At 42.6% G+C, this 24,697-nt stretch overlaps 1 protein-coding gene across 1 annotated transcript in view; it reads left to right on the plus strand.

Moving 5' to 3' along the window:
• HIBADH (3-hydroxyisobutyrate dehydrogenase) overlaps positions 1 to 24,697 on the plus strand; it is a 122,339-nt gene that overhangs the window by 12,493 nt on the left and 85,149 nt on the right. The window contains exons 2-4 of the mRNA XM_065399147.1: positions 2,662 to 2,822; positions 11,981 to 12,090; positions 19,246 to 19,367. Coding sequence (XP_065255219.1) covers positions 2,662 to 2,822; positions 11,981 to 12,090; positions 19,246 to 19,367 — 393 coding nt within the window. The remainder of the gene's footprint in view (positions 1 to 2,661; positions 2,823 to 11,980; positions 12,091 to 19,245; positions 19,368 to 24,697) is intronic.

A 24,697-nucleotide genomic window follows, 5' to 3' on the forward strand; every position in this document is an offset into this window, starting at 1 on the left:
AGTCCTCTCGATACACCTGACTTATTAAATATGACACTAACAAAATAGTGGTGTAAATAAGAGCCTGACTGTTGTTAGCTAAGAAGGCACTTTAATGTCAGAAAAAAACTTTAAAATAATTAATGAAGAGTTTTCTGAACTAAGAAAAATTCTGCTTTAAGCAATGAGACATCTCAAAGTCTAAGTAAAGGATATGCAGTTTTTCTTTTGAGTTTGGATAGTTTAATTTATTATCCTTATTTCTGTTTGGTCTTCACTTGTCTTAATGTTTAATCTGAATGAGATTTTCTCTTCCTTTCAAAGAAAAATTGTCTTCTGTAACTGGCAGTGAGACCTAAAAACTGGCATCTGCCCTAGCATTGAGCTAGTATTATTTTAATTTAGAATTATTAGAAAGGAATTATTGTACATTGGTATTTATGGGAATTATGCATTGCCTGACATTATATACTCATACACAGTAGCTTGTGCTAAAAATGGCTGAAAACTACATTATTTTCCATGTATCCATAAACTGCCATAGCACATGGTATTAGTATATTGTACATCATGTTATATTTTTCTGTCATATTTTTTGTACTTCTATGAAAGTTGTTCCTGCAGTGAAGACTGTAGCATTTTAAAAATAATCTTTATGCCATTGTTCAAGGGATTGATAATGTGTAATTGAGACTTTCTCTTTCAGTGATTTACATTTGGCCACAGACAGTAGTGACCAGTCACCATCTGATAGTGGTTTGGCAACCTATATGAAATGAATTAGTGGTTTTCACAGAACCACAGGGTCTGGTCTGTGCCCTAGCCTGTAACCAGTCTCTTGGGAGTGACCTCTTTAGTGTGCCGATCCCCAGTGGTTCACACAGTTCTGAAGGGGCAGGCCTGTGGCCTCCAAGACTGGACCTTTCTGCTGTGAATTCAGCCAAGCTAGACATGTGCAGGAGGCTTGTACTGTACCCCTTCAGGGCGCAATGCTCTCAGTGAGTATTTGCAGCTACAGTAGGTAGCCTTTTCAAAACAAGGTATTATATTAGTCACTTGGCATACAGAATCTGAAAGTCCTCAGGTTAGCAAAGAGAGGCAAAGGTTATAGTCCAGGGGTTGGCAACCTTTCAGAAGTGGTGTGCCAAGTCTTCATTTATTCACTCTAATTTAAGGTTTCACGTGCCAGTAATACATTTTAATGTTTTTAGAAGGTCTCTTTCTATAAGTCTATAATATATAACTAAACTATTGTTGTGTGTAAAGTAAATAAGCCAACCAAGCTGGAATCCATTTCTGGCTCCAGCTCTCCCCCTTTGTCCTTAGTCCCAAGTGAGAGCCCTTTGTGTCTCCGAGAAGCAGCCTTTATTTCCCCTTTCCCCTTTGTTGTATGCAGTGGTGTTGTAGCCATGTCAGTCCCGGCATATTAGAGAGACAAGGTGGGTGAGGTAATATATTTTATTGGACCAACTTCTTTTGGTGAGAAAGACAAGCTTTTGAGCTACATGGAGCTCTTCCTCAGGTCTGGGAAAGGTACTCCGCGAAATAAATCTTTCCTTAACCTCTTCTGGCCTTCAAACAATCTCCCAACCTCTCCAACCTAATCATCAGAAGCAAGCTCCCCACAGACCAGGACATACCAACTCAGACTCGCACCAGACCCTGCCACAACAACAGTTGCAAAACCGGCAAACATGTCTCCACTGCTGCAGTGATCAACACCCCCCACAAAACACCTTTCAAGATCCATGGGTCTTACACATTCCTATCACAACGTGTGGTGTACCTCATCCAGTGCACTAAATGCCCTAATAACAACTATGTGGGAGAAACCAGACAATCAATACATTCTTAAATGAATTCACACAGGAAAATGACAAAAGACAAAATGCCACATCACCTGTGGGTGAACACTTTTCAAAAAGTAATCACTCTCTTTATCTGATCTATCAGTCCTCATCTTCAAAGGATATCTGCGCAACACTTTCAAAAGACAAGCCTGGGAGTTTAAATTCACAACTTTGCTAGATGCTATGTACCATTGTCTTAATAAAGACACTGGATTTATGGTTTATTACAACAATCTGTAATCCACTAACTCCCCTTTTTGTCCTACGACTACAGGGGTGTTAACAGGCCACGCCACCTTGAACAGTCCCTTAGAATATATGCTAACTACTTAAGCTATGACCTTATATTTAGCTGTTATATTTAACTCAATACCTTTCCCAGACCTGAGGAAGAGCTCTGTATAGCATGAAAGCTTGTCTCTTTCACCAACAGAAGTTGGTCCAATAAAAGATATTATCTCACCCACCTTATCTGTTCTGTGGCTAAATGGGATTTCTGTCTCCAGGATTATTGATTAGGTATCATTCATTAATATTCAATTAAAAAAATATCCAATATTTAAGCTGGAGAAATGTTTTTAAAATTAAATTAAATGTAAAATTGCTTTGCCTCAGACTGAGATTATATTGGTAAAAAGTAATGGGACACTGTTTACATTTTACGTGAATAGGATTTAAATCTGTCCACCTAATGAAATTTAAATATAACTGGGTTTGAAGTTACTCCCCCCCCCCCATGTTTAAATGACGCCAACTAAATTGCTCACTAGATTTTACTCTTATGTTTTAAGGTGTATTTCTCCAGAATATTCATTTATTGTATTGAAATCAGTGTGTTCTAGGGCAATGGCCTCCAAAACCCCAGTTGGATTCATTGGGCTGGGTAACATGGGAAATCCAATGGCAAAAAACCTGGTAAAACACGGATATCCTGTTGTTGCATATGATGTATTCCCAGAAGCTTGCAAAGAATTTCAAGACTCGGGGGCACAGGTATAGTAACCAACTTTCTTTATTTTAATGTTAACTGTGCATTTGTTAAAATGACTTTCCTTCTTAGACGTTCTGACTTTGGTACACATCACTAAGCGTAATTTAAAACAACAAATTACTGATGTGATTATTTATTTTGTTGGGAGGGTTGTAGTGGGAGAAAAAGGGAGGGAAGGAAAGTAAATGATGGATATGTGTTGCTAATCATAAAGCTAATAAGCTGTTCTTCTCCCTCTCCCCATCTCGCACTTGTGCATCTTGTGATAGCCTGACCCTGTTGCAATCAATGGCAATACTCTCGTTGCTTTTTAATGGGCCCTGGATTCTAACCACTATCCTGCATGATTGTGTGGTTTACACTTCAGAGCAAGTGTCTGATTTAATTAAAAAAAAAAAAAATGCTACAGGGCTCTAATAGTCTTGGCACTTGCCCATTATTTGTAGGTGGACTAATGGGCACAGAAGAGCTAAAGACAAAAGATATTGCTAGGGTAAGTGGAAACCAGAACAGAAATAATATTGTAGCTACTCAGCATATGACGAACAGTGGGGGAAAAAATATTCAGCAGTTATAAGGGAAGTGTGAGTAGGTGTAGGGAATACAGCTCTAACTAAAGATCTTTAATTGTTAGAGCTGATAGTAACTTTATCACTATTTAAGAATACAATTACAATCAAGGTGTTCTGCAGGGCAGAACGCTCTAGTAACTGGACATCTAATTCCATCTGGTTTTGAATAATGATTTAAAGCTAAAAGCCTGTAAGTGGATCAGTAACCTTTACAGCCTGTTTCTTGGCTTTTATTATTTTGTTTTGTGATAGCACATAGGAGCCCCATGCATGGAGCAGGGCACTGTTGTGCTAGGTACTATACAAACACACAACAACAAAAAAGACTGTATAGTTGATTGTATTCTTGATATCCTTTGTTCAGTGGGACTTGTCAAGGCTGACCATTCATACACTTCATTGTAATAGAATCCTTGGCATCAGCTGCAAGACTTAACGTGAGATATTAAGTGACTTTAAAGGTGAGCAGAAATGCTTTTAAAAGTAAGTAAAGCCAAAAGCCTGTTTATGCTCCTGAACACTATATTTATAGTCTCAAATACAAATAACACACTTTAAAAAAACCCTTAAATAATTTCCTCCTTTTCTTCCATAGCTGTAAATCCTACACCAGCAGTTTTTGCAGGACTTGGAAACTTGAGTCCAGGGGGCCTTGTAGAAGCTACTGCAAAAGGAACATTGGGTGGCAAGGGCTGCCTTTCCTTTGATCTGGGGTGTGGGGTAGAACCAGTAGGAGTGCCAGAGAAGAGAGCAGGGAGCAGTGAAGGCTGTCAAATATCCGTGTTCGCTGCAGGTGGTTCCTGCTACTGCTAGGAACTGTTGAGTCGGGAGGGGATGCTGTGTCTTTGCCTGTTCACTGCCTCGTTCCCCAATTACTACAGTAGTCTCAGAAGCAGTCAAGTGGGGAAGCAACATATGTAAGAAATAGGGTGGCCAATTACGCATCCCCAAAATACTGGATGTTCCACTGCTTCCAGGAATGTCACACTGCCGGGGTACATATTAGGTCATGTTGGTAGGGGGCAGAGCAGCGCTCTCTTCAAAATGGTGTCCCTGGCTGTCTGTGATACCAGACAAAATCAGATGTGGTTTTGTCTTTGTACCAGACATGGGACGTGCGTTACAAAACCAGGACTGCGTGGTTTAAAACTGGATGAATGTCCTACCTAGCAGGAAGGTGGCCACCTACCTGCCTGTGATGAATAGCAGGTAGTAACAGCCTCTTTTGCTAAACCCAGGCACCTGTAGTAGAGGGTGAAAGGCAGATAGGTAAGGAAAAGGGCAGAGGCATCTGAGTGTAGGGGAGGAGCTACAAGAGACTTGGGAAAAGTGCTCTGAGGCGGTATGGCTTAGGATGGGCTTCTATGATGGGTGGCAGAAGGAGTAATCACAGGAAAAGGGATACTTCAGAATGATTTAGAGGTGACCCAATTGTGGGAATTTGGAAGTCTATCCAATTATGACTCCATTTACATACCTTCTAGGACCTGAGTTTGTAGGGGGTGCTCACTAAAATAGTTGAAGATGCTAGAGGCTCATCAAAAAGTCTAAAAAATTGAGTTTTCTGTGCTGCTTTGGGTATATGCAATGGTGTCAGCCTTGCAGGAGAAACACAGAACTGTGAATTGAGTTATAATAGTAAATATATTTTTTTAAATTATTAAACAAGAACTTTAGAAGTGATGCAAACCTCCATACTTCTGGGCATCAACCAACTTACAATCATTGGGTGTTAGAAGGAAACTTTTCTGGGGTTTGGTTATCTCATAACTGCCTACTGCTGCAGAGTTTCTTCTTCCAAAACATCTGGCACTGGCCACTGTTGGAGGCAGGATCTAAACTAGGTGGGCCACTACTCTGCTCCAGTATGGCAATTCCTATGTTGGCAGTTTTTTTTGTTTTTGTTTTTAAATTAACTCTTACTTTAAAAAGTACAAGTAAATACTGTAAGGCAAGTATTCCCAATTACTTACAATTTTAAACATTTTTATTTCTTTCAAAGTATTTTAGTTAATTTCTGACTGTGCAAATACTAAATGAGATGTATACTGCCAATAGAAGTAGTTTGCTCTGGAAATATTACGCAGATTTATTTCAGTGTCTGAGGGACAAGTGTGAGGGCTTCCCCTTTTTAAAAATAGCAAAAAAGCTTTTAGATATGTGAAGATACTGTCCCCTCTTCATGATTGTGCATAATTTTCCTCTTCTCATTCTTTTCTGGATTTAAAGGAATGTTTGTTTGGCAGAGCTCTGAATCAGAACATGGGGAGTAATCAAATAGCTATTTCACATATATACTATACACACGGTCAGTAGACTTCCAGCTTTTCTGAGGCCTGGTACAGTTTCTCCTGTCAGATCATATGCATTCTAGAGCTTTCTCCATCAGAGGTATTTGATGAACTCTTGTCTTAGACTGCAAACTCTTTGAGACAGGGACCATCTTTGTGTTTTGTATTTGCATAGCACCTAGCACAGTGGGGTCGTGGTCCATGAGTATGGCTCTTAGGCACTATGATAAATAATAATAGATTGGTGGCACTTGTGTTTCCCACTATTTTTGAAAAAAGAAGGCTTTTCCATGGACAGAATGAATAAGCATCTATAGAAAGAAATATTGTGCAATATCTTCTATACACCTGTCTATCCTGATACAGGCTCTGTCCGCACAGGAAATATGTATTACTGGACCAGTTCTAAAACTTATTCAGGTTTTTCTGGGTGGTGTGAATGGGGCGAAGGTTTTAGTTTTGGGTTTTGTTTTTGTTTTTTGTGTGTTTTTAATGTATCAGACTGTCTTAACGCAGCTTTGCCCTGCAACCATAACATCCAGGTTTCAAAGTAGCAGCCGTGTTAGTCTGTATCCACAAAAAGAACAGGAGTACTTGTGGCACCTTAGAGACTAACAAATTTATTTCAGCATAAGCTTTCGTGGGCTACAGCTCACTTCTTCAGATGCATAGAGTGGATATGTGTTCCATTCTATGCATCTGAAGAAGTGAGCTGTAGCCCACGAAAGCTTATGCTGAAATAAATTTGTTAGTCTCTAAGATGCCACAAGTACTCCTGTTTTTTGCATAACATCCAGGTAAACTATTAAACTGAAGTGATTTTAACTTATGTACCCAATACAGTGTAGATAGTGTGACTTTATGATGTCTGTAAAAGGATGGAAATAGGTTGCTGAATCTTCAGCTGTACTATCAGTATAAATAACTGACATTTCCACCCCTATCAGTAGGGTTGCCAACCCTCCCGGTTTCAGGCCCTATCTCTCAGAGGCTACTGAAGCCAAACCGGGAGATTTTAGGCCACTAAAAGTCTGGTGGTGCAGCGGGGCTAAGGCAGGCTCCCTGCCTACCCTGGTCCCGCGGCGCTCCTGGAAGCAGCCAGCACATCCCTGTGGCCGCTGGTGGGTGGGCAGGGGGTCTCCGTGCACTGCTCCCGCCCCCAGCGCTGACTCCACAGCTCCCATTGGCCAGGAAGTGCGGCCAATGGGAGCTGCGGGAGCGGCTCCTATGGGTGCGGGCAGCGCGTGGAGCCACCTGCTCTCCCCCGCCTGCCCAGGGGCCGCAGGGACATGCTGGCCGCTTCTGGAAGTGGTGCGTGGAGCCCCCTGGCCCCGCTTACCTTGGGCGGCTCCCGGTCAGCGGCACAGTGGGCTCCGCCCCTGCAGCTCCCCTTGGCTGCAGTTCCTGGCCAATGGGAACTGTGGAGTTGGCGCTCGGAGTGGGGGCAGCGCACGGAGCCCCCTGTCCCCCCAGGGGCTGCAGAGACATGCTGGCCACTTCCAGGAGTGACATGGAGCCTGGGCAGGCAGGGAACCTGCCTTAGCCCTGCTGCGCTGCCACCTGGAAGCCGCCTGAAGTAAGCACCTCCCAGCCGAAGCCCGCATCCCTCACCCCTCCTGCACCCCAGCCCTGAGCCCCATCCTGCACCCGACTTGCTCACAGAGCCTGCACTCCATCCCACACCCCAATCTCCTGCCGCAGCCCTGAGTCCCCTCCAGCATTCAAACTCCTTCCCAGGGCTTGCACTCCACAGCCCCTCCTGCACCCCAACCCCCCTGCCCCAGGCTCAGCCCAGAGCCCCCTCCCGCACTCCAACCCGCTGCCCCAGCCCGGTGAAAGTGAGTGAGGGTGGGGGAGAGCAAGTGATTGGGGGATGGGCCTCTGGGAAGGGATGGGGTAAGGGGCAGGGCAAGGGTGTTTGGGTTTGTGTGATTAAACAGTTGTCAACCCTACCTATCAGAAAGCTGGAAATAGTTATTTCAAATAAGAAGCTGCATGCAAGTCCAGGTTAAAATTCTGGCGTAGCCCCCACTTATGTGATGGCTGTCATCTTGACTAGCACTGGGGATTGAATTGGAGACCCCCCAGAACTAAAAGCGTGAGTTTCTACAGCTTGAACTAAAGAAGGACAGACTCCCATCATCTGTGGATTGGACCCCACATCCTACATACTAACCAGTAGTAAGCCCTTCTGCTGATATTGCTTCATTCATTCTACCTAGTGTCAATTTTGTGTTTTGGAATCTGTCTACCTCCTTTCACCTTCTGCAACTTTGTCTTTCCGCTCAGCAGATACTGTATTGTGTATTTAAAACAAAAAGAAAAAAAAAAGTTAATCATTCTTTTGGGTAAACCCAGTTACCCAAACTGTCCCATTTTTTCTCTTTCAACTTCTCTCTCATGGTCACTGTTTAAAAGCAAGGAAAAAGCCTACCATCCTAAATAAAAGGCGATGGGCCCTTTTGAGGTTTAGAGCTTCATAAATACATTGTGTATATGAGAGAGTTATATTTATATGTCCTTTGATGTGTTTACTTATTGTGTAAACTCATAGATCTCCATTGTGTAGGGATGGTTGGACTAGTTTAGGGTCAAATAAACATGGACCCATATTTTCATTTTTAACCAGACTTTCCCCCCCCCTAACATTAACAGTGCCTTGTGATGTAGAAAGCCTTAATTATATCTTTTTTTTTAAAAAAAAGTCTAAAAAGCAGAATATTTTATTTATGCTTTGTGATTCAGAGTTTATATGGAAATAGACAATCATACTATCAAGGATATTCTTTAGCATGAATGTGTGATATTTAGGCTCTTGAATAGATGGAAAAAATTATAAAAGATCTTCCTTCACCTTATTCCTGCAAGTGATCCTACCGCAATCAAAAGAACTATCCGTGTGAGTAAGGTAAGCAGGATTGGAACCCTAATGGTCTAGGACCGGCTGAAAGATTAAAAATTGTGTTTCACAATCTTTGTTATTACATTCACTGACTCAAAAATGAAGATGATTGGATGTGAAGAAAAAGAGACGAAGTATTTTATCTTTACCGTTTGTGACAAAGTTCCTCCTCTATCTTGGTGGGTCCTGTGCTTATTGGTGGATTTTCTTGCCTCAGAGATTCACCATGTGGGTTGGGGAACAGCCCAGAGACCTTCCCCTCTGGGAGAACCCACAGTCCAGGTCAATTGGGAGGTTTGGGGGGAACCCGGGCCCACCCTCTACTCCGGGTTCCAGCCCAGGGCCCTGTGGACTGCAGCTGTCTATAGTGCCTCCTGTAACAGCTGCATGACAGCTACAACTCCCTGGGCTACTTCCCCATGGCCTCCTCCTAACACCTTCCTTATTCTCACCACAGGACCTTCCTCCTGGTGTCTGATAACGCTTGTGCTCCTCAGTCCTCCAGCAGCACACCCTCTCACTCTCCGCTCCTTGCGCCTCTTGCTCCCAGCACCTCACACTCCCACCACAAACTGAAGTGAGCTCCTTTTTTAAAACCCAGGTGCCCTGATTAGCCTGCCTTAATTGATTCTAGAAGCTTCTTCTTCATTGGCTCCAGGTGTCCTAATTAGCCTGCCTGCCTTAACTGGTTCTAGCAGGTTCCTGATTACTCTAGTGCAACCCCTGCTCTGGTCACTCAGGGAACAGAAAACTACTCATCCAGTGACCAGTATATTTGCCCTCTACCAGACTCCTGTACCCCACTGGTCTGGGTCTGTCACACATTGTATCTCTTTCAGAATCACAACTTCAGTTTTTAAAGAAATTTGAAGGTACACAGAAATATTATTGGAAAGCATGGAAAAACCTTATGAATGAAATTCCACCTGCCACTGAAATCATTGGGAGTTCTGCCATTGACTTCAATGGGGCCAGGATTTCACCCGCAGTGTGTGTGTATTTTGTCTCCTGAAGATGCCATGTCTCTGAGAAAACATGCTGTTGATGGTCAGATTGATATCTTTTGTAACAGCTCGATAATTAGCAGGGTGGACATGTTGAAACCTGTATGGAAGTTTCTGGAGAGGGACATTTGAGCTGTTAACTTTTTACTTAAAAACAAAAACAGTTGTCAGAAACACATCATTTTGACTTCTTTTTTTTTAAGACGGGGCTCAAAGAAGGAATGAATACCTTTTTTCTTTTTAACAACTCCTTTCTGTTCATTGTTGCTGTAACTATGCCAAGTAAAATGTGAGATTGTTGTGATCAGCAAATAAACTGTTGCCTTTGGACACCAAAACTTACTCATTTTTAGGTTTGGTGGCTTTGGCTGATTTTAATTTTGCAACACTTCTCCAAAGATTAATTTCCATCCAGTTTGTCTTTGTGATGTAAGAAGCTTCCTACTATGAAAAAGAGAGTTAATGTATTGAAAATAAGCACAAGTCTCTTAGGACTTATTTTAAAATGTCTTTTCTCGCTATACATTTAAAATAATTTTATTAGCAGTTGTCAATTGAATTCAATATTGAATTGTGAATATCTTTTTTTATACATTTTCTGCAATGTTTCAAATGAATACAATGACTCAAAAATTGTAGCAATGAAGTTTTGTGTCTTTTTCTCCGTCTTTTATGTGGTTTTGACTTTTATTGTTGTCTGGTCTTGTGTTTTTAAGTGTGACACGTCAGTTATTTTTCTCATGTTGCTTTTCTTAAAACACAACTCTTAAGTTCCATCAGTAAGAAACTTTTCATATAATAAATTGTATTTTGAGGTTAGACTATATGAATGCACAGTTAATACTTGTGTTAACTTATTTTGCATTGTAATTGGTCATAATAATAATATCAATCAAGCATATCAGTGCCGTAAAATTGATTTTAATTAAACTTATTCTTGCACTCTAATTTTTCTATAAAGTAAAATTTTATTTTCCTATTCTCTCATCTTGTCAAGTTATCTTATTTTGCTTGCTGTCCTTAATAGGCAGAAGATATTTAGTGTTGCTTGTCCTTGGGAATACTTTACTTTTCTCTGCAGCATGCGTTATGGTTTGCTTAGTCATCTGGGCATATCTCACCAATCAATTCCTTGTCATTTCAGGGGCCTCGGATATTGGTAGCACCTTGGTCTCTCCTATCCACTGCCTGTGGCACACAACAGCTTAGGGCTAGTCTACACTTAAAATGCTGCAGAAGCACTGCTGTAGCGCTTCAGTGAAAATGCTGCATACGCCAGTAAGGGGGGTTCTTCTGTTGATGTAGGTAATCCACCTCCCCAAGAGGCAGTAGCTAGCTTGACACGGTGGGTTAGGTCTCAGTGGCATAGTTTATATGACGTAATATCCTAATATAGACCAGGCCTTCATCTCTTGAGGGCTAAAGTCATTGGGGTCCATATAGAGCTATTGGGGTGAAATTTAGTGGCCTGTGATATAGAGGAGGTCAGACTACATGATCTGATGGTCCCTTCTGGCCTTAAATTCTGTGGCACTCCAGGAATTATACTGCCTGCGACAGTCTTGCCCAGGCTCGTCTAGTCATTCTAATAGGTCTCTGTTTCTAATTTCGAATAATATATATTGTTGTTGGCTGCATTTACCTGTTCCTAAACTGACTTCATTTGTAGGCGAGAGTATGATTATGGCAAGGTGGAAACAAAAAGTCTGAAGATTTCACTCTTTTCACTTTGTGTATCAGTTGTGCTATTGCAGTAATTTAAGATTGGCTGGGATGGCTTTGCTGTCAGAACTTTTCCAGGACCAATTGCTCTTTTTGCAGAGGGCCTTGGCCTTTGGAAGCCTCCCTGGCAGTCAGCCAGAACATGCATGATGCTGCCAGTATGTTCCTGCTGGCAGCATTGGTTAGCTTTAGTTAAAGCTAACCGCAGTATGTTGCTCAAAAATTAAATACATCTGTGGAAAGGGGGGTCTTTTCCTGTCCCTCCCAGTATCTATAGAAGGGACCTAGGGGCAGTCATCCATGTGGGACTAATTCTCTAGTATTATGGGACCACCCCAGAGACAGTGTGGAGATGCATTTTGCATAGATGGCCTTGTGCTTGCAGTAGATGGTTAGTTAGCCCTCAGTCTTGGAGGATCCATGGATAGCATGATGATCACACCCCTGGATGGAGAATTTGGAGGAATCTCTGTGACAGGATCCTCATCAAATTTTTCTCCCTCCATCACTAGAGCTTGTCTAATGGTGTGGTCTGTTTCCTGTGTTTTCATTTTTGTCTAGCTGTTAAGTGTGGTGCTTTACAAGTCATTAAAGAAGATATTTTCTTTCTGTCTTTCAACAGCAGTTACATTATTATTATTATTTATTATTTATTATTATTTTTTAAAGGTAATGGATTCCCCAGCAGATGTAGCAGAAAGAGCAGACAGGATTATTACTATGCTACCCTCCAGCCCCAATGCCGTAGAAGTTTACACAGGAGGAAATGGAATTCTAAAGTAAGAATTTGCTCTATGCTAGTTAATTTCCATTTATGATCGAGCCAATATTGATTTTATCAAGTGATTTTTCTATTGTTTTAACTAAATGTTATGCCAGACATGCATTTAACTGATTGGTTTTTATCTGCTTAGTTGTTGTTTGATTGATTTGCTAACTGTAGGATTCTTTCAATAGTAAATATTGGTTAAATGTCATTGACTAAAATAACTTTATCTTTTATTAGCACAAGATTTATCTGTGAAGTTTAAAGGAGGGACACAATTTAAACTTCATGTTTTTCTAAAAATAAGTGCATATTCCTATTAATATGATACATAGCTGTTTTATAGTTATTCTCCAGTGTTTCCATATTCATTGGCAATGAATCACTTGCTCAAGCATATCATTATATATATATATATATTTTTTTAATTCTTTGGAGTCAGTGAATCCCATGTCTGGGTTAGATCTGAAATGATGCCATGTTGGCTCACAGTAGTGCAGAACATTACCATAGAGTATCTGGACAGACTTTATTAATTTATTTTAAATTTTAATGAGTTTTAACAAGTTTACAAATCCTTGCAATTGATTCTTGCCTTATTTGAAAGACTATTTGATAAAGAAACTCTAGGACTTGTGGGTGGAAAAAGAATTGCTAGATTATTGAAAAGCGAGAATCATTGACCTGTCTAATATTGATCTTTTCTAACTCAAGACTGAATTCTGCTTTTGGATATACTGAAGGGCTTTTATAAAATCACCTTTTATTCACATTTTAGAATGTCCATTAACATGACAAATGGTACCTCATGGTTTTAATAAGTACACTAGGTAAAGTGTAAAAGGATTTACTCTGCTCCTCTTCTTGGGTGATTGGAGAATACCTTTTGAAAATATGCATATCATTTAAACTGTGCCTTGAAGATGTTAAGATTTGGAGCCAGATTCTCAGCTGTTGTAAATCAGCACAGCTCCATCTGTCCTTCTGGTTCATCTAAACTCCAATTCATAACCAGATGGCACTCCATTAGGAAACTCTACCCCTAATTCATGTGTGGGCAAATCAGGTGTTCACCATTCAGGTATGCTCAATAGGGATGCTCAAACTTGTTGGTACACAAAGCTCTAGCCAGTCATTGAGATGATGCTTCCTAATCCATTTAGAGCTTTAAGGAGATGGATCAGGACCTTGAAATGGATTGGACATTGTAGTTATAGCTGGTAGGGTTTGGAGCACTGGTATGATCTGTTTTAATCAGGAGTTTGGCTGCTACATGCTTAACCCTCTGAAGTTATTGGGTGGCCTTTAGGGTCTTCCCCAGGTAGAATTAATTGAAATTGTCTCATTTGGTGGTGGTTTGCTTATAGAGTCATAGATTCTAGGACTGGAAGGGACCTCGAGAGGTCATCGAGTCCAGTCCCCTGCCTGCATGGCAGGACCAAATACTGTCTAGACCATCCCTGATAGACATTTATCTAACCTACTCTTAAATATCTCCAGAGATGGAGATTCCACAACCTCCCTAGGCAATTTATTCCAGTGTTTAACCACCCTGACAGTTAGGAACTTTTTCCTAATGTCCAACCTAGACCTCCCTTGCTGCAGTTTAAGCCCATTGCTTCTTGTTCTATCCTTAGAGGCTAAGGTGAACAAGTTTTCTCCCTCCTCCTTATGACACCCTTTTAGATACCTGAAAACTGCTATCATGTCCCCTCTCAGTCTTCTCTTTTCCAAACTAAACAAACCCAATTCTTTCAGCCTTCCTTCATAGGTCATGTTCTCAAGACCTTTAATCATTCTTGTTGCTCTTCTCTGGACCCTCTCCAATTTCTCCACATCTTTCTTGAAATGCGGTGCCCAGAACTGGACACAATACTCCAGCTGAGGCCTAACCAGCGCAGAGTAGAGCGGAAGAATGACTTCTCGTGTCTTGCTCACAACACACCTGTTAATACATCCCAGAATCACGTGACCATAGGTGACCATAGTTATCATAGGTGACCATAGTTAGCTCTACGTCTGGTAGGAAGACCCAGAGTCTTTTGACTAGCCAAAGGTACTTCTGGCCATTCCAGTGCCCACTCCACTGGGTTAGGGCAGGAGCAGTGTCCCAGAGATAGCAGACGAAGAAGGGCCATGGAGGACCTGCTCATTGGCATTGACAGAAGGAGCAGGAGCAGTTTGAGTTCCTTAGGGTGGGGGATAGTTGGGCCCTTAGGCAGGATGAGGCACTGATGAACTGGTTCCTGGATCTGGAGTCACACCACAGTTAACAGGAGTATGCCCAGAGAGAACAGGATTGTGAACTCACGCAGCCGCTAGAACAACTGGTGACAGAACACTTTCGGGGCCTGCCCGCCTCTGTGATAACTGCTTCTCCCCAGGAACAGGCACTGCCACCTCCTCCCACTGCTTCTCCAGCTGCCAAGCAGGCTGCTGCTGATGTGGTGGATCCAACCCACCGTCCTCTCGTGGTGGGGAGGAGCATGCTGGACACCTGTCACAACACCCTCCACCGGCACCTGAAGCCCCTTGCAGGGGAATTCCCCAGAACATGCAGGAGTGGAACGATGAGCCTGAGCCGGTGGCTGTATCCCAGCCGGTGTTCAGCCCCCAAACTCCACCCAGGAGTCATCGTTGTTTGCCCCCTTGCACAATATTCTGCATCTGTTTCCCCCTCTTTCTGAGGGGGAGTGGAAGGACAAGGAGATGGGTCCACAGACAGTAATGCTTGGGAATTTGATCTTTTTGTTGTTGTTCATTTGTAGTGCCTGTTAATATCGTAGTTCTGTGTTCCATGTATCTCTTTAAATAAAAGTTTCTGTTCACTTCACTTGTGTGTGCACCTTGCTTTCCGAGTATGGGATATTTCCCACACGTTTGGGATGGATCAGAGGGACTCGCAGCACGACTGAGAGTTCTGTAACTCTGGTGCCACAGAAATGCAATTCATTCTCCATCTCTCTTGCCCCTAGCCATTTAAAAAAAAAAAGAAAAAAAAGAAAAGCAGGGTTCATGACAGTGAACTAAGCTGTGAAATAACTGTTGCTGTCCAAAGCACCGGAATGGAAAACAGAAGAGAAGTTAACTGAAATGTCTTTACGCTTTTGTTGATAACTTGAGCGACAATACAGACAGAAGAAACCAAACTAAATTAACACTGAAGATATCTGACACTGAGCTGTGCTTTTATGACTCATCTTGCCTCACCCCCAAACAATCACCACTTGCACCCGGGGTGTACTCATTCGTAACAGCGAAGTATTGGGAGCACCGGTTTCAGAAAACATTGTGAAGAAGGAATGTGGGAAGCCCTCCCCCCAAAACCTTACATAACATAATCAGTTATTTAAGAATGATTAAGTGCATAAAGCATGCAGTTTCTTGGTCAGCCATCTTTGGTGTTTCAAATAGTTTTGGGTCCATTCCATCCAATAACTAGTACTGCACTGCACGAACCAGGGCCGGCTCTAGCATTTTTGCCGCCCCAAGCAGCAAAAAAAAAAGCTGCGATTGCGATGGGCGGCAGCTCTATCGCCACTTCATTCTATGGCGGCAGTTCGGCGGCAGGTCCTTCGCTCCGAGAGGGAGTGACGGCCCCGCTGCCGAATTGTCACCGAACGGCCGAACGTGCTGCCCCCGTCTTCATTGGCCGCCCCAGGCACCTGCTTGCTACGCTGGTGCCTGGAGCCGGCCCTGGCACGAACATTAGTCCTGCCAGCAGGAGCCGAACCACATCATCATACACTTGCTCCATGCCTTCCATGCAGTTTGGCAGAGGTGAGAGGGAACTGCCATTGCCAGACGTGTGAAGGTGCCATACCGTACCAGCAGTTCCCAGAGTATCTCCTGTGATGCACAAGACTCTGGGTTACAGATCCTGAAGTGGTAGCACTAACATTGTTTACCAAAAAGGGACATCGTGGATGTGGGTATATGCCTGTCGGTGTATTATACCCTGGCCAAGCACAGCATGTGTGGACACTCAGTGCGGGTACAGGGTGCATGTGCTAGCAGTAGATAGACAAGTACCTGGGGACAAGTGGAAGTGTAGACATAGCCTTAGAGACTCTTAATAGATATTGATTAGGTGTGTGGTTAGGGCAGATTGGACAGAAATCTTACCGCACTAGGCGAGGAGGAGGAGAAACTGTGGGGGAGCACTCCTTACCCAAACCAGAGAGAGGAGGGGGAGCTCCCCTCTGCGTTCAGCAGAGGAGTGGGACACTTTTCTCCCTGCATTCTATTGCCGTTATCACTGGCAAGATGGAAGGACAGAATAGGGCCCTGAAGAAATCTGTAGATTAGAACCTTTGGAGAAGTGTAGTTGCCCCATGCTTTGGGACCTGTTCAGGTGAAACCTGATGAGTTTAGGGCATGGCTCTCTCCACAGTGGCTGCCTTCCGTGGGTGGAAGTAGCACTTAATCATGTGTCAAAGACAGCCAGTAGGTCTAAGAGTACTCTGATAGTGAGTTCAAGCTGTAGGGAACCTAAAATCCTGAAAGCAGTTAAAAGCTGCTGAAATTTCCCTCCTGCTGCCTTCTCAATTCTCTCACTCAATAAAGGAAAGCTAGAGACTCGCAGTAACTGCCAGATTGTGTGTTGATTTTTTTGTATCATTTTTTGATAATAGGTTGGACTTTGACCATTTTTAAGGATTCTTCACTCTTGCCAAGAAAGCATTGAGAGCTTAAGAATGATCCTAGTCATACTCCAGAAGTTTCCATTTGCCAGAAGAGGTGTGGGTCTACATCAGTGGTTTTCAAACTTTGTGAGCTGAGCCCTCCCCGTTGAGTTACAATTTTTAGTTGTGTTTCCTCCGGGGGCTGCTGGCCAGGGCTCCTGCTGTCAGCCTGGGGCGTGGGGGGGGGGTACTAGTGCCCCACAAATGTTCCTCCATGTCCCCCCCCCCCCCCGAAGTGTGCCCCACAGTTTGAAAACCTCTGGTTTATATTCTGTGTGGTGGCACAGACTTCCATCAGTCCCCTATTTGAGGGCTTGTTCTGAACCTGGAGGAAGGTAACCCAATAGTATCTTCATAATTGGCTTTTGTTAGGCTGTATCCAATGTAATCTCTCCAGTCTGTTTCTTCTGTTAAATAGGACAAGAACTTCATATGTTGGGTAATGTTTGAGTCTGGAGTTGTAGTATGGGCTAGAAGTCAAAAAATGTTTGTATCTGTATATCCAAGAGCAAAATTTAACCATTTATGTTAAACAACAAGATGTGTTTGTGTACTTGCGACAATGTTGCATTGATACAGAAGTAACACATTGATACAGAAATAAAATTAAATGTATTTGTACTGTACTCTAAATAGAAATTGGATACAACATATCATCATAGAATGGGTTTTTATTGCCTAATATATAGCTTTAAATTACCTTTTTTTTAAATTGGAAATATGTGCCGTGTGAGCTGAGTGTTATGGGTTGTTTGAGCAAGAATTGCGTGTGGGGTGGGGAGGAAGAAGGCAAAGAAGCAGTCTGAATTTGATTTTTGCCCCAAATATGGACAGCTGCCATTTAGAGGTATATTTTGTGTGTGATATCTGCATTTTACTTCGTGTACATTTCAAAGGTGCAATATGAAAAATGAACTTTTCCATGCTACGTACATTTACCAGACCCCAGTAGGAAAAAACCTAACAACCCCACAACGTTTTTCCATGTTGCTTCACATTTCTTTTACCTATTTCAATCTGCTGGATTTACAACTTGTAATTATAGTTTTTATTTAGAGCAAGTTCGGGTGGTAAATAAAAGGAGGTTGCTACATTGAAAGAAATAGGTAATTCTCATCAGATACTTTTATATGAAAGAAATTGCTTATGGAAAAAAGATCCGTTGTGTATGTAACTTTAAAAGTTTGAAGGGAATTGCATCTATATACCTGTATACAGTACTCTACCATTTATTGCATAAACATATTTTAAGTCTGCCACATATAGAACTATATATAATCTTGTTTGATAGGATTTGTACCTAAACAATGCAAGTCGTCTTGATCCTTTGTGTTATAGCAGGGTTTAGGCAGAACATCCTTTTTCTGTTCAGGTTCATAAGGGTTTTGTATATCTGTTAGTCCATTTTAAGTGACTGGTTTTGGATTATCAACCAAACCAAACATACAAACAAACAACCCCAAATAAACCCATAACCCTGTATAATGAAGTTCAAGAGGAACAGGTATATATGTTGGTACCTTAGCAGGTCTCACTCACTATAGAGTTACCATATTTTAATATTCTAAAAGGAGGACACTCCACGGGGCCCCAGCCCCGCCCCAACTCTGCCCCTTCCCCGCCCCAACTGCGCCCCCTCCCCTGAATGCTCCGCCCCCTCCCCTGCTTCCCGCAAATCAAATGTTCGTGGGAAGCCTGAGGCAGGCAGGCAGCAGGTAAGCTGGGGCTCGGGCTGGGGCGGTGGGGGGGGCACGAGGAGGCGCGGCCCAGTCCGGCCCCCCCGGCCGAGCGGCTCCCTCCGGCGGCCGGCCCCGGCCAAGAGGCTCTGGCCCCGGCGTCTCTGGCCCGGCTCGGGCCCTGGGGCGCCGGCCCCAGTTCTGGCCGAGCGTGCCGGCCCCGGCCGAGCGGCTCCGGCCCTAGCGACTCCAGCTCAGCTCGGGCCCCGTGGCCCCGGCCGAGCACCCCCAACCCTGGTCCCAGCGGCTCCGGCCCGGCCCGGCTCGGCTCGGGCCCTGGTTCCGGACGAGCGGCTCGACCCCGGGCCCGGGCGAGCGGTGCCGGCCGGCAGCCGAGCACCCCCAGCCCCGGTCCCAGCAGCTCGGGCCCCGGTTCCGGTTGAGCGGCTGCGGCCCGGCCCTGGCCGAGCGGCGCCGGCCGGTGGCCGAGCACGGCCGGCCCCAGCGGCTCCAGCCCAGACCCAAGCCCCACGACCCCTCCCTATTTTCCCGGACATATCCGGCTTTTTGGAATTTCCTCCCGGACGGGGATTTGAGGACCAAAAAGCCGGACATGTCCGGGAAAATCCAGATGTATGGTAACCCTAACTCACTAGGATTTTAAGATTGTGATCTGAAAAGGATCTGTGGCCACTTTCTTGCATGGAGTGCATTGGCTTTACTAGCCAGTGACAGCAGTCAGAGATGTCGTCATGTGCAGTTTCTACTTAGCTACAAATATTTTATTTATTGATATTGTTTTTTTAGGAAAGTGAAGAAAGGTTCATTGTTAATAGACTCCAGTACTATTGACCCTGCCGTTTCAAAAGAAATAGCTAAAGCAGTTGAAAAAATGGGAGCTGTTTTCATGGATGCCCCTGTTTCTGGTGGTAAGTCTCTTTGCTAAATATATAATCCTGTATGTTGAACCAGACATTTCTTGCCCTTGCCCTTTTTTTTCTTTCTTGTTATTGCTATGAGCAACTCTTTGTGCCATAAACTGGCACAGTTGCTACCCCTTTTTGTTAATGTTTTCTTTTTCCCTCCTATCCTTTGTTTGTCCAGTTGTATAGATATATTTTTCTTGGTTTCGTTAATTTTTTTTATTGCTCTTGGGCTGCCTGCCTCCCTTAACACATGCACTGGCACACACAGTTGCTTCAGAGTGTGGTGTTTGGCCCTCTCTAAAGGCTGGGGCATGTTACTTGTTGTGCTCTCTTGGCTGAGAGGAGTGCTGCTGCTGCAGCAGAGAGAGGTAGCTTGGGCTTGTAGGCTTCTGCCTGATCTTGCAGCCTGGTACATTTCAAGTGTTTCCATAGCCAGCAGCGTTAGAGTCTCCTGCAGGAGTAGGAAGGGAAGGCTGATGGCCTTCAAGAAGCTGCCTGTGACTTTACCCAAAGCCTTAGCTGCACACTTTGCTGCAGTGGTTGTAGGCTGGATCTGAACTCACGGAGCATTCTCTCAGCACTATGGTCCTTTCTTTTGCCCCAAGTTTCCTAGGACAGCACTATTAGTAAGCAAACTGTTTGCACACACCCCTCCTTAAAAAACAAAAAACAACAACAACAACAAAACAGAAGAAACCCAACTTCCTGTTTGGGAAATGTTAGCTTAAAGTTTAGGGCGTCAGTTAAATAATTTAAAAATAAAAAGGCAGGACAATTTTTTTTAAATGATTTTTAAAATGTTTTCAGTGTTTATGTAGAACATACTAAATGTATCCCATAATGGCTAACGGTGAGATGTAGCAAACTTTCTCTTGTCTCTGGTTTGGAAATGATTGGAATGTGTATATGTAATATTTGTATACTCTTGAAGTTGGAGACTGATGCTCTAGACCTTAGTATTGCATGCGTCAGGAGACACTTTTTAAAATATGCAAGTCTTTCCCATTTTCTTGGGTAAAATTAGATGTTAAAAAAAAATCACACTAATGGATCATTATTAAAGCCTAATTCTTGTCTAATTTTTTTACAACCTGCAACATAGCAAAGGCGGTCTTGAAATTTAAAACAAAAAATACCAGACAGTTTTATTGAACTATTTGGGACAATCATTCTTGGCCATCCAGAGTTTAATTGCAGTTCTACTCTAAAAATAACTGTGTAAATGGCATTGTGTAGTTTCATATTTATTATCTTTTACTGACTTCAGATAAAACTTTCTCAGTTTACAAGTAAAAAGATGTTCCTTCTTCCCCCCCACCTCTCCAAGCTGGCAGTCCTGCAAACTGGCTCTAGGAGCTGAAGTTCAAACTGGGTTTTTCTAGTTTGTGTATCATCATGATGATAGAGAGTCTGCAAGGGCAAATTCTGCTTCTACTCTGTGCAGCTTCATTCCCTTCAAGATCTAACTGAGGCTGAATTTGGCCACGCAATTGGAGTTTGGGGGACAACGTTTTTCTCTGTTTCTGTGAACAGAGGGTAGAAAAACTCAGAAGATATCAGCTGACAGGATGTGGAAGGAAGGGTTCTTACTCCACAGCCAAAAATCTGTTTTCGATTTGTAAAATTAGATAAATTGTTAGCCTGGGAATAGATATCCCCCTCTACCACATTTTTTTTTTCTTTCTGTTTTTGCATCATCTCTTACTAAACATAGCAGTGGTTCTCAACCTATTTACCATTATGGGCCGTATATGCAGCTCTCTATGTAATGTGGGTCGTATCCACACAATATATATATACTATCTGTCTGGCCCTGAGGATGTCACATGGGCTGCAGCTGTGTGCTGACTGGGCCGCAAGCAGCTTAAGAACCACTGAAACATAGTATGTCATATTTATCTGTTTGGCAGCATTGAGACCTTTTCTGTGGTTCCCTTTGTTACACCACTTCAGGTATAATTTCACAAATTGTTTGCCTGCTATGATTGGTTGTCTTCTGAAAGTGTTCCCAGTTCTCTTTCTACCCAGAACTCATTGAGGTAATTTATTTTAAAACATTCCATTCAAACTATTGTATTGGCTGCTTTTTTGTTGCTTGGGAATATAAAATGGAGATTTGGTTAAAGCAATAACAGACATAGTTGCCTTATCTGAATAAAAATTCTTTCACTTAGTTTGTAATGCCAATAAAATACAAAATATCATGAGCAACTTAGCATTTTGAGGGGAAGGGAAATCAATATTTAGCTTTCTAGTAGATAAAGATAACATTAACTGTACACTAAACCAAATGAAAATGGAGAATTGCAGGGTATGTTCTGTGTTAAGTGCCGCATTAGAAGAATTAAAAAGATAAAGCATTCAGTAATAAAACATAACATTAAGCAGTAAGTCATAAAAGGATCCTTTGGAGGAATTACTGTATATCTTGATTGCATTATTTAATATTGGTCTAATGACCAACAGAAGTACAGTAATTCCCCTAGAAATCTACAGGCCTTGTGTTTTGAAATGCAGTGGTGTGGGGGTTGGGGATGGCAGGCAAGAGACATGAACAATCATCCGTGTACCTGTACATTTACAGGGTGTTGTTGACAGATGGTTCCACTTGTGCCCAGAGTAATGCTGTTTCTAATGGAAGTTAATATTTGTCTGTTTTGTGAAAGCATATGTTTACATTCCAAATAATCTTTTGGAAATCATTTGGGCTGTAGAGTTCATGGAGAAAGTGCTGGCCTCCAGTATATGAGGTTGGTGGTTCCAAATGAAATGCAAACTGGAGGTCATATGTATTCAACATTAATTTGACAGTTTATTTGCATTTTTTACTCTCTTATAAGGCTTATTTCAGGACAGACCTAGAATTCCCTGGAGTAGTGACACCCTTTCTTGGTTGGTGTGAAACTGGCATGTTGTACACCAGTTATTCGCAGATCTCCGTGGTTCAGGAGCCACATTGGCAATCAACATTACCCAAAAGAGCCACAGTACTGTGAATTCATTGTTTCATTTACTATAGTACTATACATTGTAGTTGATATAATAATAATTGGGCAGTCAGAGAGAGAGAGAGAGAGAGAGTGTGTGTGTGTGTGTGTATAATTAATTAGAGAGAGAAAAAATGAAAATGAGTTTATATGTACTATGCTCACAGCAGAATGACTGACCAAATATTATTTTATTTTCAACTACAAGTGGTTAATGCAGGGGTCTCAAACATGCGGCCCGCGGGGTTATGTCCTGTGGCCCACCAAGCTCCCTGCGACTCCCCCCGCCCCCCTGGAGTTATTTCCTGTGGGCTGCTTCGCTCCCCCTCCCTCCCAGCGCGCCGTGTCCCCACTCCTCTGCCTACCTCCAGGCACTGTTTGGTAGTGTTTAGCACTTTCCAGGAGGGAGGGGGAGGAGCGGGGAGCCATGCGCTCAGGGGAGGAGGCGGAGAAGAGGCGGGGCCGGGGCGGGGATTTGGGGAAGGGGTTGGAATAGGGGCAGGGAGGGGGCAGAGTTGGGGTGGGGACTTTGGGGAAGGGGTTGGAATGAGGGCAGGGAAGGGATAGGAAGAGGCAGGGTAGGGGTGGGGCCTCATGGAAGGGGTGGAGGGGGGGGGGGGGCTTTTGTACCTTTATATGCAAAGGTGGCAGTGATGCGGCCCTCAGGCCAATGTACTAGTCGTCATGTGGCCCTCGTGGTGATTCCAGTTTGAGATCCCTGGGTTAATGACATAGTAAAAGCATCCTTATTGGTTAATAACTTAGAGTGGTTAATAATTAAATCACACAGTGTTTTAATATCATCATGTGCTGCAAAGAGCCACAGGAGATGCATTAAAGAGCAAATTGCAGCTTGAGAGCCTCAGTCTGAGTATCACTGTTATACACACTTGTAGCCTAGATTCAGGACTTTCTAATTGGAAATTAATACACAAACCCGCTACAGTGTTGTATTAACTAACTTTGGAAAATACTTCATTCCCACTGTTGCATTCAGATTTAACTACTAATACTGTCTAGAGGTGGCAATCACTTTACATTGGGGATTAGGATCGTTGGCAGGTCTATGTGAGAAAGTTTGTACCATCATTGCCAGCACTATATTGATGTGAATAAAAACAGGAGACGAGTTCATGAATATAAATATTCCATGCCTAATGAGGATACAATGAAAACCAATAAATGTCTATTACAATTAGACTAATAATAAATTGATCCTTTTTTTGGTTGGGCTCAGTTTTGGCTCAGCAAAGATTTTTGGTTTGGCAACTTTACAACAGCCTCCTATAAATACAAATTATCACACAAAGAAGCTTATTTATGTAGCATATTAAAATTAACTTCCTTTGAAATCAGTGGGGCTTTGCGCAGGGTAGGATATCTCATCATGAGTCAGGGTGTCAAAATCTATTCCTTAACAACAGGGATAAAATCCTGACCCCATTGACTTCAGTGGAGGCAAGATATAGCCTTGGGGTGTAATACTGATTTAACTCTAAGTAGATATTGTACTACAGTAAGCCACAGATAAACCCTTCTCCCATTGCATCATATATAAAGGAAAGTATTCAATGTATATCAGAAACAACAGAACAAAACCAAAATAGTTTGTTTTATGAAGTTACAGGATTCTGATTTTACTGTTCATAGAACATTTTAGGCTTGCAGTTCACAGTAATACTTCTTTAATATATTGAATTTAGTATGTTTGCATATTATATATTTTATGCTGTGTCTAAAACTACAGCTGATATGTTCATGTAACATGTTTTTAAATTTTAAAAGCAATGTATGTTTCATTATCAGTGTTGTGAACCTTTATATTTAACTTTTGACATACAAGAATATAATTATTTTAAAGACTAGTGAAAAAATCCAGGATAAGATATCCATCAGCCCTTCTACTCAAAATACTTGGTATTGCAGTCTCTTAAAGGTGGTATATAAAAACAAAATCCGTGAGCTTGTTTGGTTTTTAACTTCCCAGAGCTGTAGGCAAGACTGTCTCCAGGAATGTCTGAAATATTGTCAGTCTGACTATGAGATTTTAATGGGTTTTCCTTCACCACATACTGCAGCCATGACATTTTTATGTCTCTTGTGAGAATCTGTGGAAGATGGTGGTCTGATGCTGACTAAAAAGGGCTGTGAAGTATAGAACAAGTCTCATGCTAACTTGGTGATTAAGAAGGGGGCAAACCACCCATATATTGGAACAGCTCATTGTGCATCTCCAGGCTGAAAATGGTCTCACAAGGGCAGAGTTCCTTTTTCCACAACCATCCCAAAACTGATGTAGTGGATTTCCCTTTTCTTTGCCTTCCACCAGCTTCTAGTAACCATTAA

Source organism: Emys orbicularis, chromosome 2 (genome assembly GCF_028017835.1).
Source record: "Emys orbicularis isolate rEmyOrb1 chromosome 2, rEmyOrb1.hap1, whole genome shotgun sequence".
In the NCBI taxonomy this organism is placed as follows: domain Eukaryota; kingdom Metazoa; phylum Chordata; order Testudines; family Emydidae; genus Emys; species Emys orbicularis.